This window comes from Callorhinchus milii, unplaced genomic scaffold, assembly GCF_018977255.1.
Source record: "Callorhinchus milii isolate IMCB2004 unplaced genomic scaffold, IMCB_Cmil_1.0 Scaffold3, whole genome shotgun sequence".
Classification (NCBI taxonomy): domain Eukaryota; kingdom Metazoa; phylum Chordata; class Chondrichthyes; order Chimaeriformes; family Callorhinchidae; genus Callorhinchus; species Callorhinchus milii.
Window position 1 is genome coordinate 1,335,356 of NW_024704744.1, and position 12,293 is coordinate 1,347,648.

The following is a 12,293-nucleotide window of genomic DNA, read 5'->3' on the forward strand; positions in this document are numbered from 1 at the left end:
TTTACTAGTTTAAAGCTTTATTTACCTCCCTGTGTATTCGGTTTGCGAGGACATTTGTCCCAGCCCCATTTACTTGGAGCCCATCTTTTTGAAATGGACCCCTTTTCCCCCAATACTGGTGCCAGTGGCCAATAAAATGAAACCCCTGTGCTCCGCACCACTCCCTCAGCCATGCGTTTCACTCTCTAATTTGCTTATTCCTGTACCAACTTCCACATGTCAAAGGCAGCAATCCTGATATCACCACCTTTGATGTTCTTTGTTTCAATTTAGTTCTCAGCTCCTTGAACTCCCTCCTCAAATCATCACCACTAACCCTACCTATGTCATTGGTGCCAATGTGAAGAACCACCAATGGATCCTCGCCCTCATGTTTTAGATTCTCCTCCAGCCCCCCTGAGACATCCTTCACCCCGGCCCCAGGAAGGCAACAGAGCCTTCGGATCTCCTGGTCGTGGCTGCAGATAAGTGTATCTGTCCGCCTTATAGTCTCCTCCCCAATTACTACAGCTTTCTGTTTGTTTCCCTTCCTCCTCACAGGCTTCCTTGTCCACACAGGTTGCAAGGATCTCGTACCGGTTGGCCAAGGTTAAAGCCTGAGGACCACTCTCTCTGGTGTTCCCTTAACCTCCTGCCTGTCAGACACCCTATCCTGTCCTTGACTGATACGGTTATCTATACATTCCCTGAGCCTCAGGGGAGTGACCGCTCCAGGATGAAACTATCCAGGAAGCTCTCACTGTCCCTGATGCTGCGCAGTGTCTCCACCTCGGATTCCAGCTCAGACTCTCTGCCACTCTGAGCCGGAGCTGCCTCAGGTGCAGACATTTGCTGCAGATGTGGTCAACCGGGTTCGGCAACTCCCACATGGCACAGTCCTCACACAGAACCTGCCACCACATTGCCCCCTCTGCCACCCCCACTGTCCTCACAACACCTGCCACCCCATTGCCCACTCTCCCACCCCCACTATCCTCACACACCTGCCACCCCATTGCCCCCTCTCCTACCCCTATTGTCCTCACACAACACCTGCCACCCCATTGCCCCCTCTCCCACCCCCACTGTCCTCACACAACACTTGCCAGGCTATTGCCCCCTCTCCTGCCCCCACTGCCCTCACACAACACTTGCCAGGCCATTGCCCCCTCTCCCGCCCCCACTGTCCTCACACAACACTTGCCAGGGCATTGCTCCCTCTCCCGCCCCCGCTGTCCTGACACAACACCTACCACCCCATTGCCCCCTCTCCTACCCCCACTGTGCTCACACAACACCTGGCACCACGTTACGCCCTTTCCCACCCCCACTGTCCTCTGCTCCTGATGGCTGACTGCTCCCCTCGCTCCCCGGCCTCTGCTCCTGATGGCTGACTGCTCCCCTCGCTCTCTGGCCTCTGCTCCTGATGGCTGACTGCTCCCCTCGCTCTCCGGCCTCTGCTCCTGATGGCTGACTGCTCCCCTCGCTCTCCGGCCTCTGCTCCTGATGGCTGACTGCTCCCCTCGCTCTCCGGCCTCTGCTCCTGATGGCTGACTGCTCCCCTCGCTGTGGCTTTTATCCCCACTGCTTGGTCTCGGCTCTGCCCCTCGATCTCCTGCCTCTAATCCTGACTTTGTCATATTAACATCTCTACGTTGCTTCCAGTGCCTTGTACCACTAGAATGGCTGGATAAGCAGCGGGAAGCTTGCCAGGCAGCCACATCACTGACAAGCTACAGGGTTTTGGCTGGTTAGACCGCAGCAACAATAACAACTTGCATTTATATAGTTACCCCAAGCCTTGGCTCTCGCTGACCTGTGTCTAATTCTCGCCAGAATTAGGTAAACAGGATGTGTCCCTCCAGGGAGAGAGAGAGAGCGAGAGAGAGAGTGCATTCCACTCCAACAATCTATCCCTGGGGTTTCCATGTGTCGGGGGATACATGGAAATCTCAGCTTGGTTTGGAGACTGTTAAGACTGGTGTTGGTTTTCACACGGCTGAGCAGGAAAAAATACAGCGCTTTTCACGTCAGGAGGACATCTCAAAGTGCTTCACGGGATTTACTGTGAAGTGTAGTGACTGTGTGTCTTGTGGGCAAATGCGGCTGACAATTTGTTCACAGCAATGTCCCACAAACAGTCATGCAGTGACTGTTTAGTGTCTCATTCAATGGCATCTCCAACAATGCAGTGCTCCCCCCAGAACCAGCCCAGACTGTGGACTCAAAGTCCCTGACGTGGGGCTTGAACCCACAACCTTCTGACTCAGAGGCAACAGTGTGACTGACTTGAATCAGACTGAGACCCTGAGATGTCCTTTCATGTTGGAAGAGCGTCCCAAACCCGACAAGGATGGAGTTGGGAACCTGAGCCGGAAGGGAGACAAGGTGGGCTGCCATCTGCATGTTTGCCTCCACACGCACAGTCACTACACTTTATAAGAAATCCTGTGAAGTGCTTTAAGACCTGCCGTCACAGGAAGTAAAGTAATCAGCGGGTCATCAGCCTGCAGCCATGGAGGAGGCGAGAGGATGTGACACAGAGGGGAGAGAGGGTGAGATGGCCCTTTATGTCCACGTTAGACAAGAGCCCAGTCTGATAAATAACTCAGAGAGTTTGAGAGAGAGAAAGAGAGAGAGCAAAAGAGAGAGAGTGAAAGGAGAGGTGAGAGACGACTGGAAGGGAAAGTAGGCAGTTTCTGGAAAAAAGACCATAAAAACCATACTTCGCCTGGTGGGTTTGAAAAATGGGGTAAATAACGTCATGAAGTGAACTGTGGCGTTGGTTCAGGAGATTTTGAAATGACTGCTTCTGCCCCTGGACTGACCAATGGCCTCGATTCCCAGAGCTCACTATCTCGCCGGTCCACACTCTCACTCACTGGACTGCCTTTGGTCCCTCTCCGGGTCCTGATCAGACTCACTGGATTGTTGAATTTGAAGTTGGACGCTCACTGGTCTCTATTCACAAAGGAAAGGGAGTTTCTCCCGGTGTCCAACAATCCCACAGCCACTCACCACATGGGTGTTTGTGGGGCACTGCTGTGTGTACGTTGGCTGCTGCTTTTGCCTATAAAATACAGTCACCCCATTTCTCAGTAAAAATGCTGTGAAGCTCTTTGAGTTTTCTTCCAAATGTATGAAATGTTCGACATTCTCAGTGTCTCTGTGTGGAGATATTTTCTGATCTCACTGCTAATGGTTGTTCTAGTTTGAGCTGTGGAACCATCACTCAATGGATATCCAACCTGTGGGCAGGAAGATGTTGGCAATGCTGATGTGTAGTGACTGTGTTTAAATAGCGCCATACAATTTACATTTAGACAATGTCTTTCACATGGGGAGGATGTCTCCAAGTGCTTCAGAGAGCTGACTGGGCACTGGGACTGAGGGGGTGGGAGCCATGGGGGGTGGGAGCCAAGGGGTGTGGGAAGGAGAATACCCGAAAGCACGGGCAAAGAGGTACGTCTTGAGACAACTTTTGAACATGAGGATATAGAGCGCGAGTCCAGCACCTTTCATATCAGGAGGACACCTCAAAGTGCCTCCCAGGATTCACTGTAAAATGTAGTGACTGTGTGTTTAACCCAGAAGCTCTGTTTGTGCACAGCGACGTCCCCACAAACAGCTGTGGAGTGAATGAATGAACAATTTTATTTGGGATATTGTTGGCCAGGACATTGGGAGAGAGAGAGAGAGAGAGAGAGAGAGAGACAGTCCCTTCTTTTACAGCTCTGTCCACCTGAACAGGGTACAGAGAGTGAGTGAGGTTTGTGACATCTGAAGGACGGTACCTCTGACAATGCGATGTGTGTTGGAGCATCAGCTTAGACTATATGATTCCAAATCCCGATGCTGGAACCTACAACCTCAGAGGCAAGAGTGCGAGCGACTGAGCCAGACTTAATATTGCATTATATTCAATTGTGGAGTCCCATCACGTAGTGGTGAGAACATTCACCTCACAAACGAGAAGACCCGGGTTCAATTCCCTGCCTGGGCAAAACCTTAGGCAAGTTTCCTTACTCCACCTCCTCTGTTTACCAAGCAGTAAGTAAGATTCTGCTTGTTAGGCTATTGGCGGAGCCTCTGATGATCGTCTGCTGATTGGATTATGAGGGCATTCGATAGGGTAAACGAGGAGAAACTATTTGCACTGGCGTGTGGGTGGGTAACCCGAGGACACCAATTTAAAATAATTGTTAAAAGACACAGAGGAGAGCGAGGAGAAACGTTTTCACACAGCGAGTTGTTTGGATCTGGAATACATTGGCCGAAAGGCTGGTGGAAGCCGATTCGATAACAACTTGTTAGAGCGAAGTAGATAATTATTTTGGGAGGACAAGTTTGCAGGGCTATGAGGAGAGAGCGGGGGAGTGGGGTTGATCAGGGCTATGGGGAGAGAGTGGGGGAGTGGGGTTGATCAGGGCTATGGGGAGAGAGCGGGGGAGTGGGGTTGATCAGGGCTATGGGGAGAGAGCGGGGGAGTGGGGTTGATTTGGATAGATCTTTTCAAAAAGCCGGCCTATGATGGGCCGAATGGCCTCCTTCTGTGCTGTATATTTCTACGAATCTTTGACTGAGAGATAACTGAGATCAGCGCTCCAGCGCAGCGTGAATGGTGGAGTCCAATGCTAAGAGCCACGTGATTTTCTCCTGCTCTGTCTCTGTGGCACAGATCCACGTCCGCTTTTGGCCTCTGAGGACGAACGCATTTTTTACATCTGCAAAGACAACATAGGAGGCAAGTGACACACTGCATTCTTGTGACTGTAGGTGGTCACTGTCGCTGCCAATCGTCCCTTTCATTTCCCCCCCAAAATATAGTCCATTTTACAATACACTGTGTGAAGCACTTTGTCTCTATGACGTGATAAGGCGCTATATCAAATGCAGGGATTATTATCATTTATATTCATCATTCCTGCCAAGCGGCTACACCACAGCCCGGGACCTTACACTTGGAGTCGGGGATGTCCTGTGGCCGGAGGCTGTGTAGGGCCACGGAGGCGGAGAAGTGGAGGGTGGTGACAGAGCGACGCTTGAACGGCAGATGTGAGTGTGTCCGCAGCGAGATCACCAGAGCATCAGTGAGGAGGAACAGGCTGAGGTCCCTCACCTGCTGGTATATCCTGTCAATGGGAAACAGCCAGTCACTAACACTGACTGAGAGAGAGTGACACAGCCAGTCACTAACACTGACTGAGAGAGAGAGTGACACAGCCAGTCACTAACACTCACTGAGAGAGAGAGTGACACAGTCAGTCACTAACACTGACTGAGAGTGAGAGAGAGAGACACACAGTCATTCGCTAACACTGACTGAGAGAGAGAGAGAGACAGCCAGTCACTAACACTGACTGAGAGAGAGAGAGAGAGAGACAGCCAGTCACTAACACTGACTGAGAGAGAGAGAGACACAGCCAGTCACTAACACTGACTGAGAGAGAGAGAGACACAGCCAGTCACTAACACTGACTGAGAGAGAGAGAGAGAGAGAGAGACACACAGCCAGTCACTAACACTGACTGACTGAGAGAGAGAGAGACAGTCAGTCACTAACACTGAGAGAGAGAGAGAGAGAGAGAGAAAACAGCCAGTCACTAACACTGACTGAGAGAGAGAGAGAGAGAGAGAGAGAGACAGTCAGTCACTAACACTGACTGAGAGAGAGAGAGAGAGACAGTCAGTCACTAACACTGACTGAGAGAGAGAGAGAGAGAAACAGTCAGTCACTAACACTGACTGAGAGAGAGAGAGAGAGAGACAGCCAGTCACTAACACTGACTGAGAGAGAGAGAGACAGCGAGACACAGTCAGTCACTAACACTGATTGAGAGAGAGAGAGACACAGTCAGTCACTAACACTGATTGACTGAGAGAGAGAGAGAGACAGCCAGTCACTAACACTGACTGAGAGAGAGAGACAGTCAGTCACTAACACTGACTGAGAGTGAGAGAGAGAGACACACAGTCATTCGCTAACACTGACTGAGAGTGAGAGAGAGTGAGACAGTCAGTCACTAACACTGACTGAGAGAGAGCCATTCCTTACTCCACACACATTACGATGGTGAAATGACAGAAATGACATAATTGTGATCTGCTCTCCTTGAGTCCGTGTCTTACACACAATCTCAGTGTCCGGGTGTTTGCACAGGACAGGGTGTGTGGCTGAATGTGCTCAGCCTTGCAAATCTCCCACACTCGCACATCCAAAATCCAACCATCCATCTCACATCCCACCATCTGAGCTGTGAACACTCCTCTACCCTCTGGGTATCAGACCCTGTGTATCAGCTCCGCCCTTGGGAGTGTTTAACGCAGCAACAAAATCATATTTGTAGAGCGCCTTTCACATTGGGAGGACATCCCAACAGCTCAGTTTATGCGCAACAACGTCCCCACAAACAGCCATGGAACGAATGACCAATTTTATTTGGGATATTGTTGGCCAGGACATCGGGAGAGAGTCCAATCTTCGTTGGACACAGGAGTGGTGCCCGAGGACTGGAGAGTGGCCAATGTTACTCACCTGTACAAAACGGGACAGAAGGACAAACCTGGGAACTCCAGGCCAGTGCCTAACATCAGCAGTGGGGAAACTCCTGGAGACTATAATCCGGGACAGAATAAATCTTCATTTAGAAGAATATGGGTTAATTAGGGACAGGCAGCACGGATTTGTTAAAGGCAAATCTTGTCTAAAAAATCTAATAGAATTTTTCAATGAGGTAATGGAGAGGGTGGATGACGGTAGTGCTGTTGATGTAGTTTATATGGACTGTCAAAAGGCATTTGATAAAGTGCCACATGAAAGACTTGTAAGAAAGATAGAAGCCCATGGTATAAAAGGGACAGTGGCAGCAGATCCAGAACTGTCCGGGAGACAGAAAGCAGAGAGTTGTGGTGAACGGCTGCTTTTCTGACTGGAAGGAAGTGTACAGTGGTGTCCCCCAGGGATCGGTATTAGGACCACTGCTCTTCTTAATATAAATAAATGATCTGGACTTGGGTATAGTAAGGCCAACTCCAAGTTTGCGGACGACACAAAGTTAGGTAGTGGAGTAAACAGTGAGAAGGATAGGAGTCAACTGCAGGAAGACATAGACAGAATGTAAAATGGGCGACACATGGCAGATGAGTTTCAATGTGGAGAAATGCAAAGTAATGTATTGTGGTAGAAAGAATGAGGGGCAATATAGGCTGGAAATACAATCTTAAGGGGGTAAAAGAACAGAGAGACCTGGGGGTGCAGGTAAATGAATCCATGACGGTGGCAGGACAGGGAGATAAGGCTGTAAAAAGGGCATATGGGATACCAGGCTTTATAAATAGGGGCATAGAGTACAAGAGTCAGGAGGTTATGATTAACCAGTTCTGGGCACCACACTATAGGAAGGATGTTAAGGCATTGGAAAGGGCGCAGAGGAGATTTACGAGGATGGTACCAGGAATGAGGGACCGTGATGATGAGGAAAGGCTGGAGAGGTGAGGATTATTCTCATTGGAGCAGAGAAGGTTACGAGGACCTAATAGAGGTCTTCAAAATCATGAGGGGATTTGATAGGTTAGAAAGGGAAAAACTGTTCCCACTGGTGGGTGTGTCGGTGACTCGAGGTCACAGATTCAAAATGGTCTCTAAAAGAAGCCGAGGGGAGGGGAGAAGAAATGTTGTAACACAGCGAGTTGTTTGAATCTAGAAGTATTGCCTGAAAGGGCGGTCGAGGCCGATTCAATAACTACTTTTAAAAACGCGGTGGACGGGTATTTGAGGAGGACGGGTTTGCAGGTTATGGGGAAAGTGCTGGGGACTGGGATTGACACTACATTGCTCTATTCAAAGAGCCGCACAGACTCGATGGGCCGAATGGCCTCTTTATGTACTGTACGATTCTAGGATTCAAAAAAATTTAAAAAANTAATTTGGTCCCTCAATCCAATTAGATGTCATGTTTCGTGCACAAGTACAGTCATCTCACTTTACAGCATATTCTGTGAAGCGCTTTGAGACATCTCGTGACATGATGAGGCGTTGTATCAAGTGCAGGGATTAGTATTTTTATGAATAAATCTAAGGATCGTTTTTTTATTTCTGCAGCACCTTTAATGTTGGGAAGACATCTCACACCACTTCACAGGACTCACTGTAATGTGTAGTGACTGTGTTTATGGTGACCAACGCAGCAGCCAATTTGTGCCCAGCGACGTCCCCTCAAACAGCCTTGAGCAATTTTTTGTCTCTCGGCCAGAACACAGGGTAGAACACCTCATTTCTCTTCTATGCCTCCAATATCACAAATGAGTCATTGTTTTTGCTTACAGAGTGTGAACCATCCGTCACATTGGCACTGAGGGCGTATATAAGCCACCCTCCTCCCTCTCCCAGTTCCCTCCCACTCCCCACGCACTGTCCGTGCAGTTTGACGCTGTGTGAGTGTGAGTTGTTGTGAAGCTCTGAGACACGCGAGTGGAGCGGTCTGTATAACTGAGTTGTTCTGTGCAGTTTCGCTGGGATGGATGCCCTGGGATTGTCAACTGCAGGGAGGACTGTGTGCAAAGTCGTGTCTCGCGACACACAAAGCTGAAGGGCTCTGCCTTGTTGGTGGGGGCTATAGCTGCTTCCCAAGGAGCATCGAGTGAGCAGCAGAATGCAGAGCTGACCATCACCAGAAAGGAAGAGACAGTCAACGTCTCAGCCACCAGCCTCCTGGAGCTGTAACTCACCTCCTGAACGAGAGGGTGGAGGGCAATAAATAACTATCACTCATCTGAGGATCAGTCTGGTCTTTGTGTTTCTGAGAGAGAGAGAGCGAGAGCGAGAGCATGTGTGACAGAGAGATTGAGAGAGAGACTAAGCCAATGTGAGAAAGAGACTGAGAGAGACTAAGAGGGTGTGTGGCAGAGAGAGTGTGGGAGAGACAGACTGAGAGAGAAAGATAGACAGAGAGAGAATGAGAGACAGAGAGAGAATAAGAGACTGAAAGCGAGAGAGACAGAAAGAGAGAGAGGGAGAGAGAGAGACTGGGGGAGAGAGAGACTGAGAGATAGAGACTGGGAGACAGAGGGAGAGACTCGGAGAGAGACTGAGCGAGAGAGGCTGAGGGAGAGGGAGACTAGAAGAGAGAGAGAGAGAGCCATCCTAAGAGAGTGAATGAGCGAGAGAGACTGAGAAAGAGAGAGAGAGAGAGAGACTGGGGGACTGGAAGAGAGAGAGAGACAGAAAGAGAAAGACAGAAATAGAGACTGGCAGAGAAGAGAGACACTGAGAGAGAGATACTGGGGGAGAGAGAAAGAGAGGCTGTGTGTGTGAGTAGTCTGGTTGTGATGTGGGACAGGCAGAGTGGAGTGAGGGAGGGAGGGAGGGAGGGAGGGAGGGAGGCTGGGTGTATCGAGGCCGGTGCTGAGGTACCTGAGAGGAGCACAGATGGAGTTGTCAGGGCTGCTCAACTGAGACACTTCCTGAACGAGGAGCAGAGACCGGCCGGGCTCCAACAGGATCTGTAACACAGGCACATCCACTTCATCACAGTCCCAGGAGACTCCACCACAGACACTTGTGTTCTCATCGTATCTACAACACAGCGTATCTTAGTCAGGGGGTATCTACATCGCGCAGAAAGAAAGTCTGACAGGTCTTAATAATAATAATAATCCTTGCATTCGATATAGCTCCTTATCACGTCTTCGAGACGTCTCAAAGCTCTTCACAGAATATACTGTAAACTGGATTGACTGTGTATTTTGTGGGTGAAACCCGGCAGCCAATCGTGCACAGCAGCGTCCCCACAAACAGCTGTGGATTAAGTGACCAAATTATTTATAAAAAGAATTATTTTGAAGGAATTATTACCCCCAGAAAACTGATCCATCAATTGATGAAATAACTGGGTTCCTACTCACTGTTAGGTAAACAGAGGCGCAAGGAGTAAGGAAACTTGCCCAACGTTTCGCCCTGTCTGGGCATCGATCCAGGGTCATCTCGCTAGTGAAGTGAGCGCTCTAACCACTGAGCCACAGGACCCAAGGTTTCACAGAAACAACAAGGAGCACCGAGAGTGGAGGAGAGGAGAGGAAGGGGAATGTAAAGGCCACAGACACAGACACAGACAGAGAGAGAGAAAGAATCTGAGTGAGAGAGAGAAACGGAGAGACAGACAGAGAGGGGGAGAGCCCAGTCAAGTTTGGTTGTAATTAAGGCATGTATGAGGGTCTCGGCAGCCTGAGGAGTGAGGCAGTGGCGGAGTCGGGCAATGTTACGGAGGTGTACGATAGCAGAGCAGGTCATGGCACGGTGGTGGGGGGGAAAGGACAATTGAGGTTGAACAAGACGCCTCGGTTCCTGACTGGCTCAGTGAGGTGGAGTGGTGGATACTGATGCTGCCAGTGCCTGAGGTGCGGAGGCACTGGCGCGAGCCAATCAGAAGAGCCATGGTCTTGCTGACATTCAGCTGTAGAAAGTTGTCTCCCATCAAGGACTTGATCTCTGACAGACAGTCTGTCAGGACCGCAGTGGGGCCAGAGAAATAGAGTTGGGCGTCATCTGTGTACATGTTCAAGTTGACCCCATGTCTGCAGATGATGTCACCAACAGGGAGGATGTACAGGTTGAGCAGGAGAGGACCGAGGAGAGAGCCTTGAGGAACACTGCATGACACAATGTGTTTATGGGGGTGGGAACATTGCCAGTTGACAGAGAGAGGTTGACAAGGTCTGAGAGTAAAGGGGTGAGGAGATGGAACTGGGAGGTAAGGAGAGTGGTAGGATGGGGCTGAGGGAGCAGGTGGTGGGCTTCATGCAGTGATAAGAGAGGAGTGGGAGACAGGTTGAAGGTGGGGAGGGATGGGTAGGGGCCGGAGTGCGATGGAGAGAAGGGGAAGGGGTGATGGTTGGGAGGGTGGAGGCGGGCGGAACCAATCTCCTCGATTTTGTTCTCGAGGCTATCGAGCATCGCCTCACAGTTGGAGTTGGAGTTGGAGTTGGAGGAGAGTCTGCACAGAGGAGCCGGTTGGTAGTGGAGAAGTCTGAGGTTGTCCTTAGCCTCGATTACCTGGGAATGGAAGGATGATGTAGTGGAGGTGAGGGTGGACAGTAAGTGGTCCGGCCAGATCTGCGGGTGGATTGTTAAATCAGATTTGAGCCGGGTGCATTCAGCGGCTCACACCTGACCCCTGAGTGAACGGAGGTGGCAGGTGTACCAGGGTGAGTTGCGTGAGTAGATGGTTCAGGAGGTGAGGGGGGCAAGGGCATCAAGCATGGTGGAGAGAGAGCTGTGGAGGAGAGTGACCGACGAGGATAAGTTGACTGACAAAGAAACAGTCAGGCAGACAGACAGACAGACAGACAGACAGAGACAGTGAGAAGGAGACAGTGAGTCAATGAGACAGACAGACAGACAGACAGACAGACAGACAGACAGACAGACAGACAGACAGACAGACAGACAGACAGACAGACAGACAGACAGACAGACAGACAGACAGACAGACAGACAGACAGACAGACAGACAGACAGAGACAGTGAGAAGGAGACAGTGAGTCAATGAGACAGACAGACAGACAGACGGACAGACAGACAGACAGCGTGAGAGAGACCCAGCAGGTTATTGAGAGACAGCACACAGACATACAGGAGCCCCGGCTATCGATCTCTGAGCTTCCAACAGCTGCACCGCTCGTTCACTCTGTGTCTTCATCTGTAACACGAGAGAGAGACAGAGAGAGAGAGAGAGAGAGGACACTCAGAGCTGAGAGACATCACTGAAAACAAGTGTCTGCCATGAAAATGTGTGTCAGAGGAGAGACGTGGGGACCGATCTGTGTCTGCTCTTAGTTATGGTATATCTACATCACTGCTCATCTTAGTCATGGTTTATCCTCGATACGTCGGACCTCAGTCAGTGTGTACCTCAGTCATTGTGTACCTCAATCAGTGTGTACCTCAATCAGTGTGTACCTCAGTCATTGTGTACCTCAGTCAGTGTGTACCTCAGTCAGTGTGTACCTCAGTCAGTGTGTACCTCAATCAGTGTGTACCTCAGTCAGTGTGTACCTCAGTCATTGTGTACCTCAGTCATTGTGTACCTCAATCAGTGTGTACCTCAGTCAGTGTGTACCTCAATCAGTGTGTACCTCAGTCATTGTGTACCTCAGTCAGTGTGTACCTCAGTCAGTGTGTACCTCAGTCAGTGTGTACCTCAGTCAGTGTGTACCTCAGTCATTGTGTACCTCAGTCAGTGTGTACCTCAGTCATTGTGTACCTCAGTCATTGTGTACCTCAGTCAGTGTGTACCTCAGTCAGTGTGTACCTCAGT

General features: G+C 50.1%; 1 protein-coding gene across 1 annotated transcript in view; it reads right to left on the reverse strand.

The window, feature by feature from the left end:
• Window positions 1–4,502: 4,502 nt before the first annotated feature.
• Window positions 4,503–12,293, reverse strand: part of LOC103173034 (epithelial cell-transforming sequence 2 oncogene-like) — a 29,332-nt gene continuing 21,541 nt past the window's right edge. Inside the window, exons 17-20 of the mRNA XM_042332726.1 lie at window positions 11,610–11,675; window positions 9,392–9,480; window positions 4,939–5,111; window positions 4,503–4,703 (exon numbers count right to left, since the gene is read on the reverse strand). Coding sequence (XP_042188660.1) covers window positions 4,576–4,703; window positions 4,939–5,111; window positions 9,392–9,480; window positions 11,610–11,675 — 456 coding nt within the window. The 3' untranslated portion in view covers window positions 4,503–4,575. The remainder of the gene's footprint in view (window positions 4,704–4,938; window positions 5,112–9,391; window positions 9,481–11,609; window positions 11,676–12,293) is intronic.